Raw genomic sequence first — 19,705 nt, 5'->3', positions numbered from 1 at the left:
ACAATTATTGCTCAACACCTAGCCCTCGCCACCAACCAACCCTTCGAAGTCGGCAGTCGCCATGTCATCATTCAGTTTCGGCGCCAGTCGCAAGCGCGGCCGCGACGATGACCTCGCCATGACCACACCAGGCGCCGGCTTGTTCGTCACGGGCCTGACTCCAACACCGGCACCTGAGACTCCACGTCGTGACCTCAGTCGAGCGCGCAGTCAAATATCTGGTAGCTTCATGGACGATATAAGCCTCGTCGACTTTAATGAGCGTGAGGCGCAAGACGCCGCGAATGGTGAAGACGAGCAAGAAGAAGAGGAAGAGGAACACATCTATTCCCAAGACACGGAAGCGTTCCCAGAGCATATCACCTTTGATAACGATTTGCCGGAAATATATCGACGTGCGAAGAGACTTGCAACGAATCTGCAAGCGCATCTGGAGCCATTTCAACAGACCTCAGAAGACGTCCATGTCATTCATGGCAGAGCTGTAGCAGCTCAGGCAGCTCCAGAAGTGAAGAAGCCGGAGGTCGGGATGGTCGGACACACGGGCACTGGGAAAAGCTCCACCACCAATGCCTTTGTAGACGATCTGGAGGCCTCCAAGGCGGTAAGTCCGCGTCAAGATCTCTTGCGAGCTCTGATTGACACTTCAATAGGCTTCCAATGGAGATAGCTGTACTGCCGTGGCCACTCACATGACTGACAGCATACCTGGTCAGCGACTACCTTATGCAGCTGAGATTTACTTTATCGATGGTCGCACCTGCCGCAATTTTCTTTCCGAGCAGGTAGGCCACTTCATCAGATTCAATTTCGAAAAAGACCCACAGTGGTCTGTCGAGGAACAGCATCTCTACAGCAGTCGCGCAGCTACCGCTCTGAAAGTGTGTCAGTCACTGTTCTGCGATCAGCATGGGTTCGACTCACCTGGCGCCATTGAGTCCTACTTCCGACAGCATCGATATGCAGCGTTGCCTACCTTGGAGTCATGGTGCGCTCAATTGCTAGGCCGTTTCGATGAGCGCGCAGGCCAACATCTACTTCGCTTCGAGGCAGAAACGGCCGAGCAGCTGAATAAAGCCATCAATCCACACATTTTCGAGACGAACAATCCCGAAGAACCCATGCTTTGGCCTCTCGTCGAGCACGTTTCCAAAGGCTTCCAAAATTCTCGGATCCTGAAGTACGTGGATGTGCTCGACCTTCCAGGCACAACAGACACGAACACAGTTCGCGCTGAAATAGCCCACAAGTTCATTACCAAGGCCACCGCACTGTGGACAGTGGGCACGATCGGGCGGATCAATTCAGACGCAGAGGTTGACCTCACATTGGCCACCTATGGCAGGAGATTTGGAAACAATGTCGCTGTCATCGCCACTAGATCTGATGCGGATCTCAACCCGCAAGTTGCTCGTGACTTGGAGAAAAATGGTCAGAGTGTCGGTGATTACTGGGCTTTGGGAGATCGCGTGCGCGAACTGAAGGAAGAACTCAGTGCCCATCGCAGATCCAGGAATGCTCCCAAGCGGCAGAGAATGCCAGTGGACTTTGACGTGAAAGCACACGCTCTTCAAGTGGAGATTGATGCAGTCATGGACGAGCAATTCGATGGCTTGGTCGAGGCTCGTAACGCTTACGTCTCAAGAAACCTGAAGCAAGCCAAGCAAAAGCACATCATCCCAGGAGCTACGCTCGCAGTGTTCCCGGTGTCTAACACTCACTACGGGGTTCACAAAGGGAACGACGCCTCGGACAAGCGACTAATGCGTGTTGAGACGACCAACATTCCTGCCCTTCGAAGTCACGCTCTGTCACTCGCAGCCCCTCTGCAATTCCATGCCATTGAAGTCCGCATCAACGAGGCGATCCTAGCACTTCGAGGTGCTATTATATGGGCCGAGTCGCCTCCGACGAAGCGCAATGAGGACCTCATGAACATTGTCGCTCAGCCTGGTCAGTTGCTGCACTCCATTCTCGAGGAGGGTCGAAACAGCTCCGAACACTACGCCACGGCCCAGCTCATCACACCGCTGGACAAGGGCCACAGTCAATTCGTTCTGGCATCACTCGCTTTCGCACATCACGTTCAATCAACATGGCATCACTCATCCGTCCGAGCATTCTTTGCCAGGAACGGCAAGCACAAAACTACCAAGGCGGGCTACGAAGTCTGGAATGAACGCTTCACAGACGACCAAGTGAAAGCCCTCCAACCCGGCCTTAACTCAATGCTACCACATCTCTTCTCCATGATCCAAGCAGCCATGACCAAACTAAAAGGCTCAATCCGAGACATTCCAGACCAACTCGCCAACAACGCCGAAGCCATACCCGTGGCCATCGAACCTTTGAGAGAAAATCTTGAGGGCTTCATCACTCAAATCCAACACAGAGTCGACGAACGCAAACAAGAACTGGAGACCAAACTCAAAAATTTGGCACTTCACGCCACTCAAGACGTACCTTCCGCCTACTTCACCCAAGCCATGCTTCCAATGTACGACGAAGCCAAAACCTACCACGGCGACGGCTGTACAGCTCGCATGCACACACTGCTTGGAGACTGGCTTCAAGGTCTCGGTCCTGCCCCTTGCACACCCTTTTCTGCCGTATCCGCCGATCTAAAGCGAGACTTTGAGGATGCCGCAGATTGGATCACGAGGGCATTGGAGCGAGATATCGAGAAGATTCTAGGAGACATGACGAAAATGTTTGAGGGGATTCTGACACGTCAGGCCGAGAGTCCTCAAGAGAAGCAGGCTCGTGTGGCTTTGGGACCGTTCCTTGCGCAAGTCAAGCCGGAGATGGATGCGATTGTGAAGGAGCTCATTGCGCTGAAGATCAGATACGGGGAGGACTTGTCTGAGGAGGAGAAGATTTTCCAAGTGTCGCATTCAGAAGGTCGTGCTCGCCGTCAGACTGAGTGGTTCGGACTCTTTCGAGGACGATGGTAGGCGAAGAATGACCGATCTAGAGCTCGAGGACATGTATTTTGCTTGCCATCTGCATCGATACCAACAGACATTCTCTTTCGGGTAGACGGCAAGTGATGGAGTGGCTCAGAGCCTCAGAGGGGATTCGAATAGTACCCCGGGAATGCCTGCCAAAAATCAATTTTGCCTCAAATTGACACCTGCACATCTCAGGAGAATTGAATTTGAATCTCGTTCTTGATTGGTCTCGTTGAACACAGAGAGAAAAAAAACAAATTAGCTTATACTGACTAAAACAGCGCTGTTGTAGTGTCCGTTCGTTCGTTCATCCAAAGTAAACGTGTCTTCCCAGCAAAAAGGGGGAATATGCATGCAATTCGCCTCAAGCGTATGCAAAGTATGGGTGAACACCACAACGCCGGGTTGTTAATGCATGGTTCTTTCATCTTCGACGTACAGGCGTGATTCATTCATCCTCTGCCATGGTCGACGTCCTGAGCGTGCCTGGAGCAATCACTCATCATATGCCAAAATGTGACGCCAGGTCGCTTCCAGCGCCGTTGTGGCGCCATCGCCATCAAGGCGAAATTTGGTCGCTTGTAAATGCTTCGTGTTGATTCGGCCTCGAATGAGGTCTTTGGAGGGAGAGTAGATTAGGCGGCTTGGTAGAGGAGTAACGGCTCGCCCACATTCTCGATTTCGGGTATCGTGCATCGAAGATCGAATGCTTTTGAAAGCACGATCTTGAAGATCTGAGAAGAATTAGCAAGTTCGCCAGAGTCTTCGACAGGGGTATGGTCTTACCTTTTGCACGTTGATGCTGTGACTTGTGCTTGAGAAAATTAGACTAGCTTTCATGGCTTTCGCGAAGCGCTTTGCCTGGAGCGAAATCTCCTCCTGTTCTTCTCGCGGGAAGTTGACGAAGTGGTCGTATTTTGTGCCAACCAAGAAAGGGATCGCGGTCTTGTTGAATCCTCGTCCTTGGCGATACCACTCCTTGATGCTGTTGAGAGTTGATTTTCGAGTAAGATCGAACATGAATAATATGGCGACGGCGTCGTTGCAGACCAGCGGGAGCATATTGACAAACTCTCGCTGGCCACCAAGGTCCCATATTGAGAAGGTGATTTCGGTGTTTCGGATGCTGATGGTCTTCTCCATGAAGTTGACGCCTGGCACATGTCAGCTTATGATGATATTCCCATCTCGCGTCGCGCTAGCCTTACCCAGCGTCTGGATGTAATCTTCATCCCAACTACCCTCGACGTATTTGACCATCAAGCTTGTCTTGCCAATCTGAGCATCGCCCACCATGCCCACTTTGATAACTACCGAAGCATTCTTTTGTGCTTGTTGTCGCTGGCCATTCTGATCGAACTGGCCCTGGCTCTGGGTGGACGGCGGTCTGCTTAAGCCGTTGCCATTTGACATGTGGTCGGGAGTGTTATCTGCTGACTGGGAATATGTTCGCGAGAGCAGGCCTGTGTCGCTGTAGGAAGTCGAGGGTCTCGCGTCGAAGGAGGGGTTCTGATGGTGCATGGAAGTGGCGGTTATGGTGTGCATGGAGGCGTCGTCGTCGATGGAGGAGTGCTTCTCGCCGCCGCCGTTGGCCTGGTCGACGTCCATGGCGGCTGCAGCGGTGTGGTCGAGTGTGGTGGAAGTATCGAGGAGCTCTCCGCAGATAGGGGAAAACAATGTGGTGCAGGATGGGCTAACAGCAGTGAGATGGTACTGCTGCAGGTACCGCAGTGAGCCTGAGCCTGAGCCTGAGCCTGAGCCTCTCTCCCAATTCCTCTCCCGGTCGCGTGTAACAATGCCGACTTGCCCGTGCCCGCGTGCGCCCTACCGACCACTGCGCATCGCCTCGTCTCGTCTCACTGCTCGTTCCCAGAGTGCTGATGAGCTGATGAGCCGGAGCAGAGGCGCGGAGGCAGCGCGAAGTCCGGAGGGAGAAGCCGCCTTGATGTGTTTGACCAATGGCCGCTGCAAGCTCGAGTCCCGTCAACAGACCGGCTTTAAAAGGCTCGACCCTTGAAAATCAGACTTCAGGGCAGGTTGCCCGCAGCACGCGTCATGCGGCAAAGCAAAACAAGCCCAACCAAACGGTCACAATAACGACACTGGGTCTGCCTCCATTGGTACTCCATCGCGAGATTGTTGGACATGTGGCATCACTCGCAATGCCAGCGCGCGCCAACTCGTTCCCAAGCCAACTTCTACCGACATCAACGCTGACCCGAGAGCTATGAAGTTGGGGGTCCAGAAGAAACGCATTGGAGAGCCAGGTGCCTACGGTTTTGAACACGATGAAGAAGGCGGAGGGGAGCAAGAGCTACGCAGCGTACAATGCCATGAGGAAGCAGTGGAAACCCATGCGAGTTGTAGTAACCAACGAGCTCTATAACGGCAACTGGGACGCACATTTTCGAGACGGGGGCGCCAAATGACATTGGTCGTCAGAGCCGGACAGTCTCTCACGCGCCCGGAACCTACCCAATCAGTCTTCGTATTTCCTGAGCGGTATCAGCTTCTGGACATTCTGTGTAGGAATGATGATGTGGTCAAGCTCGAGTATCAAGCCGCCGCTAGCCATCGCCTCGAAGCGCTGAATGCACTAGCAAGTCGATACCATGGACGTCAAGCTGCTTGTCTTTCAAAGTTTCGGCGATATTACCTATCATACCCTGTGAAAGAGCCTCCGAGCCCTGCGACTGCTGCTTTATCCAATAGAGAAGCAAATTATGCCTGTATTAAGTCATAATCCACCACTCGGGCGGCGGACCCTATCGTTCGGTTCTTGAAAGAGGGTGTATGATTCACTCAGCCTTGTAGATGTGCGTTCGGACCCTTGGCCTACCTAACGGCTCCGATAGCGTAGCCTCGTCGCTCTGGCACAGAACAAAGATGTTTTCCGACTAGCAACCAACCGAAGCTTCCGTGCATGCACCTGCCTGTTCCTGTTCCCGCGCGCACGCTGCCAGCCTACCAGCCACTGCGCATCGTCTTGTCTCGTTCGTCGGCTCGCTGCTTGTTCCCCAAGTGTTGATGAGGCGCCAAGGCAGAGCAGAGCGAGCAGAAGCCGCCTGCTAAGTAATGTCTTTGACCAATGACCGTAGATCCGGCATTGAAAGGCTCGGCCCTTGGACCTTCTCCCGCCGCTAGTCCCAAACCCGCTCTCACATGTCAAAATGCCCCAAATTAAATTTTGCTGCTGCTTCTTGCTCACGCACTGCATTACATTCGTCAACCGCACACGCTGAGCTGTTGCGTCTGAAATAAGGCGCCTTGGGCAATCACTCTGCTGCATCCCAAGTTCCAGAAACAATCGAAGATGGCCAAGCGCGCTGCAGAAGATGACGAGCCGAAGACACTGAAAGCTGGTGAGCGTCCTGTCGCGGATGCGCCAGCGGCCGATGGAGAGGACTTTGAGGATGAGTTTGAAGACGAATTCGAAAGCGAGGATGAGATCCTGGAGGCAGGAGTTGATGGCCGCCCAGACGAAGAGCGCGAAGCTGACGAGAAAGCCGCCGGAGCCATGGACGTCGACCAAGAAACATTTATTCCTGGACGCCACAAACTGGAAGCTGGGCAGACACTGGCACCTGATTTGTCTACGTACGAGATGCTGCACACTCTAGAGCCAACTTGGCCATGTCTATCCTTCGATATCGTCAAAGACAACCTTGGCGACAACCGAAAGTCCTATCCAGCGACTGTATATGCTGTTGCTGGAACACAAGCAGCCCACGATCGTGCCAAGGAAAACCAGATCATGGTCATGAAACTCTCCGGACTTTCCAAAAACGACAGGCCGCGAACATCGATTCAGATGATGAAGACGATGATGATGAAGAGTTCTCAGATCCTATCCTAGAGACCAAATCCATTCCTCTGAAATCAACCACGAACCGGATACGAGCACATCAATCACCACAAGCAAGCGCTGCGACTCCCCCACCCACCATCACAGCCGCAATGCAAGAGAACGGAGACGTCCTCATCCACGATGTAAGCCCATACCTCCGCTCCTTCGACGAACCAGGCTACCAACTCCCCACCAACTCCGACAAGCCCCTCTGCACCATCCGCGCCCACAAGAAACACGAAGGCTACGCATTAGACTGGTCCCCTCTCGTACCCGCCGGAAAACTCCTAACCGGCGACTCCAACGGCTCAATCTTCGCCACCACACGCAGCGAAGGCGGAGGTTTCACAACCGACACCAACGCCTATCTCGGCCACACAGGCTCCATCGAAGAACTACAATGGTCCCCATCCGAACGCAACGTCTTCGCCTCAGCTTCCTCCGACGGCACCGTAAAAATCTGGGACGCGCGCTCGAAATCTCGAAAGCATGCCATCTCCGTCAAAGTTTCGGAATCAGATGCCAACGTGCTTTCGTGGTCGCATCAAACTTCTCACCTCCTGGCATCGGGCCATGATGACGGGACGTGGTCGGTTTGGGATTTGAGGCAGTGGAAATCTCCGGATACGGCTGCCAAGAGCAAAGCTGTTGCGCATTTCTCGTTTCATTTGGGACAGATTACGAGTGTGGAATGGCATCCGACTGATGATTCGATTGTTTCTGTGTGTTCGGGGGATAATACGCTTACGTTGTGGGATTTGGCTGTTGAGTTGGACGATGAGGAGTCGAGGTATACGGCTGATGTGAAAGATGTGCCGCCGCAGCTGTTGTTTGTGCATTATATGGATCAGGTCAAGGAGTCGCATTGGCATCCACAGATTCCCGGTGCTGTCATGGCGACCGGTGGGAGTGGCTTCGGTGTGTTCAAGACTATTAGTGTGTAGATGAATCGACGTGCGAATGCATGAAGCGATGAAGAATGTTAGCGTCTTGTTGATGATTAGCTGCAAGACTATTTTGGCCTCAATGCCGGCCGGAACTGCTTCTGTCTGGCACCGCATTGCCCTCTCGAGCAGTCCCAATATCGTAATATATGTCCTTGATCCAATCCACATTCAACTCAGATCCAGATGTAGCGACGATTAGAATAGTGCTGCCATTCGTTGTCCATGATCCAGGCGTCCGCTAATGGGCACAGAAGTAAAGTTTAGTTGGGGTATCGATTGATCGAGCTCATAGCACGCCGCCAGGTATTTGTGACTAAAAGCGCGTCGTCAGCCCTCCATCTCAATCAGACTCATTGCAATATGTCATACCCTGTTGGTCTCTGGAGTGGGAATGCCGCCACCAGCGGCTCCACTCCAACCTTCCTGTGGCGAAGCATGCCGTCGCAACATGAACATAGGTTTTCGGCCTTCTTTATCGAGTTGCTTGAACAGCAGTAGCGGTTTCTCCTCGAGACCGAGACATCGTTCCTGATCGCCGTGCACGATGTAGAGCGCATATTGTCGCCAGTCGTCTGTAATATTGTACCGTTTAAGAGCCTATATGGTGTTAACATATATGTCCTCGAGTATTATACTTTGCGGCCAAATAACACTTTTGTGGGGCCGAGCGAAACTTACAACTGGTAACACAACGCGACAAGGGTCATCGATGCTGACCCGAAAGCTTTTGAAGATTTCGACCTGTGGATTGTCCCTGTGTCAAGTGTCAGTGATGGATCGAACGACGAACGAAGAAGCCACCACACATACCTGTCTCTTGCAGCATTAGGCGTTTCGTCTTCTCTGGGTGATGGTGTAGGTGCTTGCCGCCTAGAACGATCTTGTTCTCGCAGGCGCGCGCTTGGTTGGTCTTGTACCACCGTGCTCGCTTGGCTGTAATGGTGATTTGCATATTGTGTGTCGTGATCGTGAATGTGCTGTCTCTGGGTTTGCGTTGCGAATGAACGCGCTGCTGCAGAGCCTGGCACGTGGCCATGTGAGCCTCCAGTAGGTGGTCCTGTTGAGTACGCAGGGCTTGTGGGGCTTAATTGCTGTCCATGTACGCTATTCGGGCTCGTCTGTGCAGTCATGCTCGCAGTCAGATGTGTCGAGGCGGCCATTGCAGCTGCAGATGCCTCAAGATGTGCTCCGCCATCGTCGCGAACTTCCCGAGGTTGAGGAGTATGCGATTGTGGCGCATGTGTTGGAGATGGTTGCTTGCTGTTGTCAGATTTGAGGAAGAGCTTCTTGGTTGAGAATTTTCTGCTCAACGAGCTGCCCTTGTTGTCTCCCTGCTTGGCTGATGGGTCTATTTCTCGTGGTGATGGTATCGTGCCTCCCGCTGGGTCCGGTAGAGGCGTGTTCTGGTTCTTGACCAGTCGCATGATCGGGAGCGTCTCTTCTCTCAGTTTCCGGTTCTCCTCTATCGTCCTGTCCAAATCTGCTTTGAGTATCCGCAGTTCTTGCTCTGCCTGCACGATCCGCTGGTCCCGTAACCTCAGCGAATCAATTATGCGCGCAATGTCGTCCTGAGTAGCATGCATTTCACCCTTCTCACCCTCTGCCGAAAGGGGCACATAGTCTCCTTCGTCAATCTTCACGCCAGCGCGCATCTTTTGCTCGTATACCGCTTTGAGTATGGTGAGTCTGTGTCCCACGCTCGTGACTCCCAATTCCTTCAACTCGTCGTGGTTCAATGCGATCAGCGCCTCCCCGTTCACGCCTTCTTCGACAAATCTCTGGCCATACTGTTTCAGGGCGGGAGAAAGAGCGGCGATATAATCTGCCACCTCCTCCTCTGTCCACTGAGTAATTTTCCCCGTCGGACTCCTCCCATCTCGATCTGCCCAGCCCTGCGTCGTAGGTGTGTCCTCGCCGTCTACCACGGAATGGTCGTCCTCGGAGTCTGAAGGGTGATCGGAGTGGTCATGATAGTGATTCGGGATGTTAGGGGACGTGAAGACGCTCCGCTCAAACTCGTCGTCTGCCTCTGCATCGCTGTCATAGGTAGTGTCGCCTGCTTGGCGAGCATACTTGTCCATCGCGCCTCCCGACTCGGGGTAGATGGTCGCCCCGGGAGATTCGGGTAGCGGCTTGTCGACGTGGACGGCAGTGCTGAGCCGACTCAGCAACTGCTGATTCGCAAGGTGAGGGAATCGTGATCGTGATACGGGAGTAGGTGTGCGACTGCCCAAGTTGGCGTCTCTGGGAAAGTCCGAGCTCGCTCGCACTGGCGACGCAGGAGCACTCTGAAAGTAGGAGGCCCTCTCCTGGACCGCCGACAAGGACTCCTCGAGCGACGACGCGAAGCCTGCGCTCTCAATGGCAGTCTGCAGGGACAATGCCGTCGTCAGCGGAGACGCGAAGGAGGCTGTTGTCGTTGCTGTCGGGGTTGCTGCTGCTGCTGACTTTGTGTTGGCGGCAAGGATGTCTCGATTTGCCGGTATGCTGAGATCAACATTAGCACCTCGAGCCGCCGCACACGACATGCATTCTTACTGAGAGGCCCTGTGCGAGACTCGCGCAATCCAGCTGCCTTTGCCGGTGGGATTGGCGGCATATGATGGCTCTGGGGGTAAGAAGGCTGCTTGGTGCATGGTCGGGCGAAGCGCTGGCTGCTGGCTGCTGGCTGCTGCTTTACACCTGCACAAGCTGTGGCGCGATCCAGATGCGGCAATGCACTCGGACTCTCAAAGACGGCCTCACACGACAGCGTGGCAGCGAAGTGGTCGTTCACATTGATGTCTGCCCGCGTCCATGGCTCGGCGCAGTGCCCTCAGAGTGGAGTCCTACGCCCAGAGTATATCGTAAGGCAACCGACAGAGTTGTGAGCCTAAAGAGCCACCCAAAGCGATCATCGTTATGGCTTGGCAACAGATGCTCTGCTTTGCTTTGAGAAGCGCCACAGCCGTTGCCCCTACCCCTACCCCTACCCCTACCCCGGTCCCCGTGACGTCCCCAGTGTCCCAGATCGGACCTTATTACGATGAGTGTTCGCCTCTGCTTCTCCTGATGATGATGCCGCAGCACTCCAGCGTGCCTGGTGCCTGGCAACTACCGTACCTTTCTCTGTACCTCCCGATAGCGACTTGCCATCCAATGGACCGTTATGGACGTATGGCCACATTGAGCGCTTCGTCATCGCTTCCCCCGGTCAATAGTCTACCCTCTATCATCACCCGGCTCACCCTTGTCATCTCATCCTAAATCGCGACGCCACATCTGGAAATGCATGGGGGAGGCATGTCGAACCTTTGTCCCGGCGGCTCGCATCTCAAAGCCCTGTCTTCGCGCTGGGCATCCTGTTCAACGGCTACAGGTTTGTTGTCTACTCGACCTACCCGCCCCGATACACTTCCACCTTCCCTAACTCAATAATCAACTCCTACCATCGTCGGGTTGTGTGCCACGACATTGACCGCAAGTCGATCAGCAAACACCTACGCCTCCAGCTGACCCGCACAGCATGGTATACTCCACGCTCGCTCCCTCTGTACCTACGCAACGACCACATCTGCAATGCGACATGCATTCCTCCAATGCAAGTGCCCTGACTCACATTCGACTTCTTTCCGGCCTTTCAATCCTTTCTTCCTGGACAGCTACGGAGGACATGTACCTGACATCCTACACAACCAAGCTACCGATCTCTGAACCCATCAATCTATGCCGCCGCTGACGAACCACCCGAGCCGCGACAATGCGTGCGAATGTCGTGACTGCACAAGTCCCATCGGTACACCCTATATCCCGCGTGTATTATGAACAGCCACGCTCTGCTCGATCCAAGCTTCCAACCAGGATCTGCATTCTGCAATATCTCGCCCGTCTGTATGCCGTGACCGTCCTTTCATCGATCTTCTTTGACGACTTGTAGATTAATAACACCAACACCCAACGCGCACCGTTGCCCGAGCGAGGAACGGTAGATTGGGTCCTATAGGATGATATATTGATGCTGCCCGAACGATAGATGGCCACGTGGCACGCGATCAGTGCTCCAAGTTTTGCGCTGTGCAACAACATGGCTGTGGCCCAGAATCTTTCCACCCTGCACCTGGCAAGCCACCCACTTTTTCCATCGAGGAACAACCAGGTCTTCTGAGATTTTGAGCTGCACCGATAGACACCTTGTACCACCAAGCGTGCACTTGCCTCCCTGGGTCGAATGAACGAATGCTGTGACCGGGCCGAAAGGTCGCCGAAACGAAACGAACGACAGCTGCTATAGGGAGTGCTTAGATTGTTATGAAAAGTCTTTTCGTTTTGGATGCGAACGCTTCGGGCAGGAATGCACCGCCTCAAGACCTGTAAAGGTGTCTGTGCTACATAAGTCTCCAGGCAGAATTTCATTTCTTCTTAATGCAGATCACGAAGAGAAAAGCCTCCGAGAACAACTCTATATCCATAAATTCGCGGCCCTGATTCAGAACGCCGATTTGTCCCACATCTCTTTGCTGACCTTCTCTCTTACACACTCCATAGCGCCTTGCTTGAACGCTCCAGTCTAATCATACACATATTGAAGCTTCTTGCTCTTCTTAGACATCCAAGTCAGGTAACCAGAGCATCACCTCTTTATCCGCGCTAGCCAAGAGGTTATGTCTGGGATTGTACGCGACGACCTTCGCTGACTTTGTGCTCGGTAGTTCGGTCATGGGTTCCAAGATGTGATCATTGGTGGGATCGTTCTTGCAGTCCCATACCTGAAGACCAGTCTGCTTGCCATTGCCTCCGACCACGTACGAGCCATCAGGCGAGAAGCAGGCGTTGGACTGGACATAGGACGGCGTCTGGCCATCGCTCGGTCCTGGGAGAGCCTCACCTGGAGCACGATGCGAATAGTCTGCTCCATGCGGGCGATTCAAGTAGTGGAGCAGATCTCCCGAGAATGCGTCGAGAACGTAGTGTCCTGGTCCATTTGTCGACAGCAGTATATATTTACCATTGTTGGAGAACTCCATGCCTAGCCAGCCTTCACCATACTTCTGCCCTTGTCCTCTGAACTGCTTCTCGATCGGCTCCACGTCGAAGGTCGCAAACGGTGGCTTGTCGTAATTCCGTAGATCGTATAGAGCGATTGCTTGCGCAGGCGGACTTGCGATCGCAATGACGCTGGCGCTTGGATCGTAGGTGGTCAGCCATGGCGACTCGAAGTTAAGCTGGCCTTGCGCGTTGGGAGAACGGCAATCCCAAAGCTTGACTGTGTTGTCCATGCTTGCGGACATGAACTGGTCGTTGCTAGGCGATAATGAAAGGCTGGTCACGCGACCTGTGTGGCCTTTGAAGTATCGAATGAAGCTGTTGTCGTGCATGGACAGGTATCGTATGCCATCGTCTACTTTGGTGGAAGCGTAGATGATGGATGTGCTGTGGTGTGTGAAGCGAGCCAACGCGCTGCCATATTTCTGTGATTTGAGCTCTTTCGCGTGTTGTCCGGCTTTGGTGTTGAAGAGTTGTATGGTGCCGTCAGTCCGTGACAAGAGCAAGAACTCCCCGCTGTCGTCGAAGTCGATGGATGTGTAGGCTGACGGCGAGGGTGCTTTGAAGAGTTTCGTGGGTCGGAAGCTTGCAATGGTGTCCTGCACCTTTGCCATCGGTGGCACCTGCTCGGTCACCATCTTCGCAGTATTATAGATGCCGGTGTTGACGTCCTCCAGCAGTTCACACGATCAAGCTCTAACAAACGCGAGGGCATGGGCATGAGCATGTGAAACTCGAATGCGGCTAAAAGATGCTGGTCCGCTGCTGCACCTGCAAGGCGGGGCTGCCCTTATAATGAGGCAGAACCCAAGCCTCCGCACTGCCACAGCGGGTCACCTACGGCAATGTCCGAGCGATGCGCCGCACCACCAGCCGCTATACTAATTAGTTAGCAAAGCGTAGAATTCAACATTCTGCATGCATGTCAGAGCCAAAGAGGCTACACGTGATTGGCATGTGATCAGGCCGAGTGAAGCCAGGGTCTCAGTGCCTCAGGCAGGGCTTGGCGCTTGGCGTTGGGCCAACTCTCCTGCCTTCCTCCCTCTCCTCCTAGATCCTTATCGAATACTACCTGTACCCGCCACTACCCTATCTACCTGCTAATATAACCCTTCTTATACAGTATTCGATCCACCCTTTAAGGGCAGTAGCTAGATAGTCCTTATTTTAAGCTTTTAGCGGTATAGCTACAAATAAGACTAATCTAACTATATTACGCCTTAAGAACAGGACCTACACGTACTATTCTATCGAAACAACCGTACCAATTATTAAGTAAGGCCTTCTATACGGCCTATTATACTAAGTTAATCGCACTAGACTAATACCTACTAATTCCGCTATATCCGTATCTTAGGGGCTAATAATATATTATTAGTATTACCCCCCTATTACAATAGCCGGCTTATTACGAAACAACAACCGTACTGCCGCCGGCAGCGCTAGTAACGACAATGCTAGTAGCATAGTACCTGCTAAAGTGCCTACTAGAGTACCTACTAAAGTGCCTCCTACCGAAGAGCCTACTATAGGACCTACTAAAGAAGAACCTACAGTTCTAGGTAACGACCTAGAATTGCCTATCGACGACATTCTTAACAATATTGTCAACCGTCGATATAGCTAGCTAGCCTTTAGTCCCTAACTAGTAGCGAGACTTTAGGAAGCTACCTAAAACAGGCTTACTGCCTTACGTTAAGAATAATAGCTAAAGGATAATCTCCTCGAGATTCGCCGTCTATAGGAAGCCCTAACAACTAATACTAAGCCGATAGCAGGGCCTTCCTTACTACCCGTCCCTATCTAAAAGAAGGATACTAAGCTTAAGGACTATACCGTATTTAACGGTTCTAGTCGCAAACAATATAATAATTATATACGCGATTGTAAGCTTAACTAACGAAATGCGCCGAGGGCTCTTCTAGATAACTATTCACTAGTTGTCTACGCGATGTAGTATATTAATAGCGACCTAAAGCGCACCTAGGATAACTATTTCGACTCCCTTACCGATTAGACCGCTGTTTAGTAGCAAGACTATAAGACTATTATACTAGATACCCTTAGAAACCCTATACTAAGGCAACAATACGCTTAGGACTAATACCTTCGAGCTAAACAAAAGACTAATTAATCGGCTCGCTTATTTAAGGCCTATTTAAAGACCCTCGAGGATAATTTGCTAGCTAAGACCGACTCTATCTAGATTTCCGAAATACGCCCTAAATTGCGATAGGAGCTTATCCTCGAATTAGACCGTCGCCGTGTGTTCGAACAAGCTAATCTAATATGTATTTAATTTATAGTCGAAGTAGAAACAGCCGAACGGGCTGTTTAGCTTTAGCAACAGCTAGAATTAAGGATCCGACCTACTAGCAACCGTAGCAACCGTAGCCGCGGAGGAAACTAAGGTTCCTACTAAGACAACAATACTAACAATAGGAACAGTAACGATCGTAGAAGAGGCCGTAGCCGGCGGCTATATAGAGGAGGCCGCGATAGGGGCCGTAGAAGGGGCTCGTATCTCTATAATGCTAACCGCTCGACTAATAATAGTAGTAACAATAGCTACGGTAACAATCTCCTAACCGGATTAAAGTGCTTTAACTGTAATAGCACTAGTTATCTACTAGGCTAATGCGACAAACCTAAGGACTAAGCCCGAATCGACCGTGCTACCGCTAAGTACCGTAAGTACCTTTTAGCCGCTAATGCTACCCCTATCGGTCCTTCGAAAAAAGAGTAAGCGCCGCACTAACTGTTAGCCTTATACGGCGTAAGACTATCGATATTATACTAGCTATAATACGCTCCTGCCTTATATAGGACACGAAGGGCACTACCTATTAAACTAAGGTTATACTAGATCTAGGAAATTCAGTTAGCGCTCTTATTAGCTATCGCCTAGCTAAGCAATTAGACCTTCGACAACTGCCTAGGACTAACCTACTAACCCTTACTTAGTTTAATAACGCTCGGCACTTAACCTACGGAGCCTACTATATTCCTATAGCTCTAAAGGACGACCTCGGAAATAAACGCCTACTAGACTTTACTACCTACGTAGTAGATATAGACAACCTATATAGGGGAGCTACTATTGTTATTAGCAACCCTATTCTCAAGTACTACGCTATAGCTATAGACCTAGGCCTCTAGAAGTAGCGATTTAGAATCGCTAGGAAAGAGGACATTAAATACATTAATGTTAGCGAGTGCCCTAACGATATTAGGGTCCTGTTTATTAGCAACCTAACACCTGCCTTAGCTAATCCGATAGCTAATTTTCTCGGTAGAGATAACGATGAACCTATACCCTCTAATAGCATAGATCCTAATTAGCTCTCTCGTATACTAGTGCCTATTCGAGAAACCTATATTAATGTATTTAAACACTACCTAGTATCGACATTGCCTATATTTAAAGAGACGGATTATAAGATTGATATTATAGAGAGCAAGGAGGTTCCTTTTAGCCCCCTCTATAACCTTAGTAAACGAGAGCTTGCTATGCTGCGTAAGTACCTAGAGGAAAACCTAGCTAATAGTCGAATCCGATATAGCAACAGCCCTGCTAGTGCACCTATCCTGTTTGTGCTAAAGAAGGATAGCGGCCTACGTTTATATGTTAATTATAGAGGGCTTAACGCTATTACTATTAAAGATCGCTGTCCACTTCCTTTTATTAATAAGACCCTCGATCGCCTTTCTAGTGCCTACTTCTATACTATACTAGACATTAAGGATGCGTACTATCGTATCTGCATTCGTAAGGGTAACGAATAGAAAACAGCCTTCCGTACTCGCTATAGCCATTTCGAGTACTTAGTTATACTATTCGGCTTAGCAAACGCCCCTATAACATTCTAGTCCTATATTAATCGGGCCCTGTTAGGCCTATTAGATCACCTCTGTATAGTTTACCTAGATAATATCCTAGTTTATACACACTTACCTAATATTACAGAACACTAGGCTATAGTACAAAAGGTCCTCGACCGCCTACGGGCCTATAGCCTATATTGCAAGCCTTCTAAATGCACCTTTACTACTAAGGAGGTAGCCTTCCTTAGTTTTATCGTATTAACTAATAGTATTAAGGCTAATCCTAATTAGATTAAAACTATTACTAAATAGCCTATTCCTACGTTAATTAAGGAGCTATAGTCGTTCCTCGGCTTCGCTAACTTCTACCGTCGGTTTATTAAGGGCTATTTACGGCATGTAATGCCCCTAACTAAGCTTACTAAAACTAAGGCTAACCCGTCTAGAGAGTTTAAATAGACTAACAAGACGCAAGCCGCTTTTAACGGTCTAAAGCAACGCTTTACTAAAGTGCCCCTATTACACTATTTTATACTAAGCAAGCAGATCCGTATTAAGACTAACGCTTTATAGTTCGCTATATCGGCTATTATATTATAGCAATTAGATAAGGACTATTACTAGTACCTAATTGCCTTCTTTTTACGAAAGATAATCGATATAGAGCGTCGATACGAGACCTACGAGTAAGAGCTCCTAGCTATTATCGAGGCCTTTAAACATTAGAGGCACTATCTCGATAGTATATAGCACACTATTTAGGTCTATATAGACTATAACAACCTCCGTAGTATTACTAAGGTTACTAGGGTTATAGGTCGATAGGCTAGATAGGCCGTCTACCTCGCTAGGTTTGATTTTAATATATTATATCGGCTAGGCGTAAGCAACCCTACTAATAGCCTATCGAGGCGACCTAATTACGATAGCGAGACTTAGTATATTAATTCATTGTTTCCAACCCTGTAGTATAAGATTGCTATAGCCCGTATTATTAATAAGCAAGCGTAGGATAAGCGGACTTCCGGACCCCGCGGCGGCAACAAATACTATAGCGGAGTTGTCGTTCTTCTAGTATACGTTAAGAAGGACGTAGATCGCTCGAGCTATAATAACTCGATTAAAGATATTGCTATCTATAGCGACAGCACTATAGAAGAGGTTATAGTAGTTCCGGCTGCTAGTACTATTAGATATATATAATACGTACCTCGTTCGATAGTACGGGTACTATTAAATAACCTTGCAAATAGGGATAGTTAATCGTTTATAGATAAGCTATTACGTACTTAGCAGAGGGACGCCTTTACTATCGAGCGTATTAATAGGCTTGTAAGTAGGCGGACGACTCGATCTAGTAAGAGTAATAATAATTAGTCGATCGACGATAAGGGTTACTTAAAGTTTAAGGGCAGATACTATATCCTCGCTAAACAATCGATTAGATAAGAGCTTTTAAAGAGGCACTATAATAGTAAGCTCGCTAGTATAAGGGTTAGTAGCTAAGCAGTAAGAATATGCACGAAACTTTAAACTAAACTAAAGGGAGCACTAAATCAATATAGCTGCTATCTATATAAGACGAACTGCGAAGAAAGGAAGAAGGGTGCCTTAGAGGGAGAGCCTCTTCCTTAGTATTCCGCCCTACGGCCGTCTAGCGCGTCCGACGCGTAAGCGTAAGTACGTATATCCTGCTTGTCCGCTGTCTCGCAGCGCCTTTGTCTCCTAGCTAACTAGCGTAGCGCGCGTATACGAACTCGTTTAACCGCTCTTAAGCAAATATGTTTCTCCTAGCTCTTCCCTGCCTTCCGGTTCCTTCCTACTACTCGGATCTGTCCTACGACTCTATATATCTTACTTGCTATCGTCTATATATACGTGCGCGTAGTTTAGTGTAGTCTCGTCGTTCGTATATTAATATATAACGTATTGTTCTACTATATACGGCCTTTGCGGGAGTCCCTAAGATGTTACGTTATACGGCTAAGTAGGCGACCTAGGCGTACTAGGCGTACTAGGCGTACTAGGCGTACTAGGCGTACTAGGCGTACTAGGCGTACTAGGCGTACTAGGCGTACTAGGCGTACTAGGCGTACTAGGCGACCTAGGCTAACTAGGCGACCTGCTTCGCTAGGGGCCCCTACTACTAAGGCAACTTAAATCCGACATTACTTTATAGTATAGCGGCTAGCTTATAGGACTTGTCGGTGCTTTCTAGGTAGCTACTATAATAGTAGCCCCCCCCTCGTTCTGCGCGGAGTTCCTACGACGCTAAAGGAGGTCCGTATATAATAGGTGCTAGTGTTCTTGTCCTAGTTCGGGTTAGAGACCTTAATCCAAATTCTATTCGTACGCTTCTCGGAGAAAATGTTCTAAGATAGCTCCTTCTATTATCGTATAGTCGGTATAGTCTCGTAGGAATTCCTCGATTGCTTCGCGGGCGAAGATAATATAGCGTAGAGGTTCCTAGGTCGTGTCCTCGTCTAAGTACCCCTCCTATTGTACCTCTCCCTACGGCCCGGGAGGGTTAAGATTTCCGAAATTTGTATTACTAAAGCTCTATCCGATAATCGCCCGTACTGTACCTAAGGTAGATTCCGGCTCGTCTTCGGCCTAATCGGTAGCCTCGGTAGCTTCCGGTATCGGCGGGATGTCTTCGGGGTCCGCGATTTCTCTAGCGGTTCTTAGGTTAATAACGTGTTTAACCGGATAAATGTTGAGATTTTCTAGGAGATCTAGTTCGTATACATATATGCCGATTTTCTTTACAATTCGGAAGGGTCCTAGATTTTTCTAGTCGAGCTTTTTCGAAGGTCGGTTAGTTCTAATATATCGTAAGTCGAGGTAGACGTAATCTCCGACCTAGTAATCTAGCGCGGCGCGTCTGCGCTAATTAGCATAGTACTCGTACACTTCTTAGGCATACCTTATCTCGTCTTAGAGCTCTTAGTAGGTCTAGGCTATTTAAAGAGCGAAGGCATCGGCGTCTCTTTCCGGATCGTTTGCCGGGGGCTCTAGTTCGATCTCTATCGGTTCTATACCGGTTCGAGGGTAAAATCTAGTAGAGGCGTAGAACGGCGTAGTCTAAGTTGTAGCCGACTCCTAATTGTTAA

The 19,705-nt window shown here is 50.2% G+C and overlaps 7 protein-coding genes across 7 annotated transcripts; 3 read left to right on the top strand and 4 right to left on the bottom strand.

The window, feature by feature from the left end:
- Positions 1-61: 61 nt before the first annotated feature.
- Positions 62-2,954, top strand: MYCFIDRAFT_82603 (uncharacterized protein; the record flags this gene model as incomplete). Its single annotated transcript, XM_007924670.1, has 2 exons — positions 62-604; positions 654-2,954. 2 exons carry the CDS (start codon positions 62-64, stop codon positions 2,952-2,954), a joined length of 2,844 nt encoding a protein of 947 aa, XP_007922861.1.
- A 632-nt stretch (positions 2,955-3,586) lies between these two features.
- MYCFIDRAFT_130727 (uncharacterized protein) lies at positions 3,587-4,364 on the bottom strand (the record flags this gene model as incomplete). The annotated part of the gene is made up of 3 exons (XM_007925004.1): positions 3,587-3,685; positions 3,738-4,105; positions 4,160-4,364. The coding sequence occupies 3 exons, from the start codon at positions 4,362-4,364 to the stop codon at positions 3,587-3,589; spliced, it is 672 nt and encodes a 223-aa protein (XP_007923195.1).
- A 475-nt stretch (positions 4,365-4,839) lies between these two features.
- Positions 4,840-5,694, top strand: MYCFIDRAFT_171545 (uncharacterized protein; the record flags this gene model as incomplete). The annotated part of the gene is made up of 5 exons (XM_007925003.1): positions 4,840-4,898; positions 4,924-5,003; positions 5,027-5,190; positions 5,219-5,295; positions 5,364-5,694. 5 exons carry the CDS (start codon positions 4,840-4,842, stop codon positions 5,692-5,694), a joined length of 711 nt encoding a protein of 236 aa, XP_007923194.1.
- Positions 5,695-5,749: 55 nt separating this feature from the next.
- MYCFIDRAFT_171544 (uncharacterized protein) lies at positions 5,750-6,240 on the bottom strand (the record flags this gene model as incomplete). The annotated part of the gene is made up of 6 exons (XM_007925002.1): positions 5,750-5,821; positions 5,850-5,865; positions 5,907-6,019; positions 6,045-6,072; positions 6,114-6,162; positions 6,189-6,240. The coding sequence occupies 6 exons, from the start codon at positions 6,238-6,240 to the stop codon at positions 5,750-5,752; spliced, it is 330 nt and encodes a 109-aa protein (XP_007923193.1).
- A 24-nt stretch (positions 6,241-6,264) lies between these two features.
- On the top strand, positions 6,265-7,742 carry MYCFIDRAFT_186192 (uncharacterized protein; the record flags this gene model as incomplete). The annotated part of the gene is made up of 2 exons (XM_007925001.1): positions 6,265-6,685; positions 6,763-7,742. The coding sequence occupies 2 exons, from the start codon at positions 6,265-6,267 to the stop codon at positions 7,740-7,742; spliced, it is 1,401 nt and encodes a 466-aa protein (XP_007923192.1).
- A 366-nt stretch (positions 7,743-8,108) lies between these two features.
- On the bottom strand, positions 8,109-9,826 carry MYCFIDRAFT_130904 (uncharacterized protein; the record flags this gene model as incomplete). Its single annotated transcript, XM_007925000.1, has 4 exons — positions 8,109-8,342; positions 8,424-8,499; positions 8,547-8,673; positions 8,752-9,826. The coding sequence occupies 4 exons, from the start codon at positions 9,824-9,826 to the stop codon at positions 8,109-8,111; spliced, it is 1,512 nt and encodes a 503-aa protein (XP_007923191.1).
- Positions 9,827-12,325: 2,499 nt separating this feature from the next.
- On the bottom strand, positions 12,326-13,381 carry MYCFIDRAFT_64949 (uncharacterized protein; the record flags this gene model as incomplete). Its single annotated transcript, XM_007924503.1, has 1 exon — positions 12,326-13,381. One exon carries the CDS (start codon positions 13,379-13,381, stop codon positions 12,326-12,328), a length of 1,056 nt encoding a protein of 351 aa, XP_007922694.1.
- Between the last annotated feature and the right edge of the window lie 6,324 nt (positions 13,382-19,705).

The sequence above is a fragment of the Pseudocercospora fijiensis genome, assembly GCF_000340215.1.
Source record: "Pseudocercospora fijiensis CIRAD86 unplaced genomic scaffold MYCFIscaffold_2, whole genome shotgun sequence".
NCBI classification, from domain to species: domain Eukaryota; kingdom Fungi; phylum Ascomycota; class Dothideomycetes; order Mycosphaerellales; family Mycosphaerellaceae; genus Pseudocercospora; species Pseudocercospora fijiensis.
This window is presented reverse-complemented; position numbering and strand designations above follow the sequence as displayed.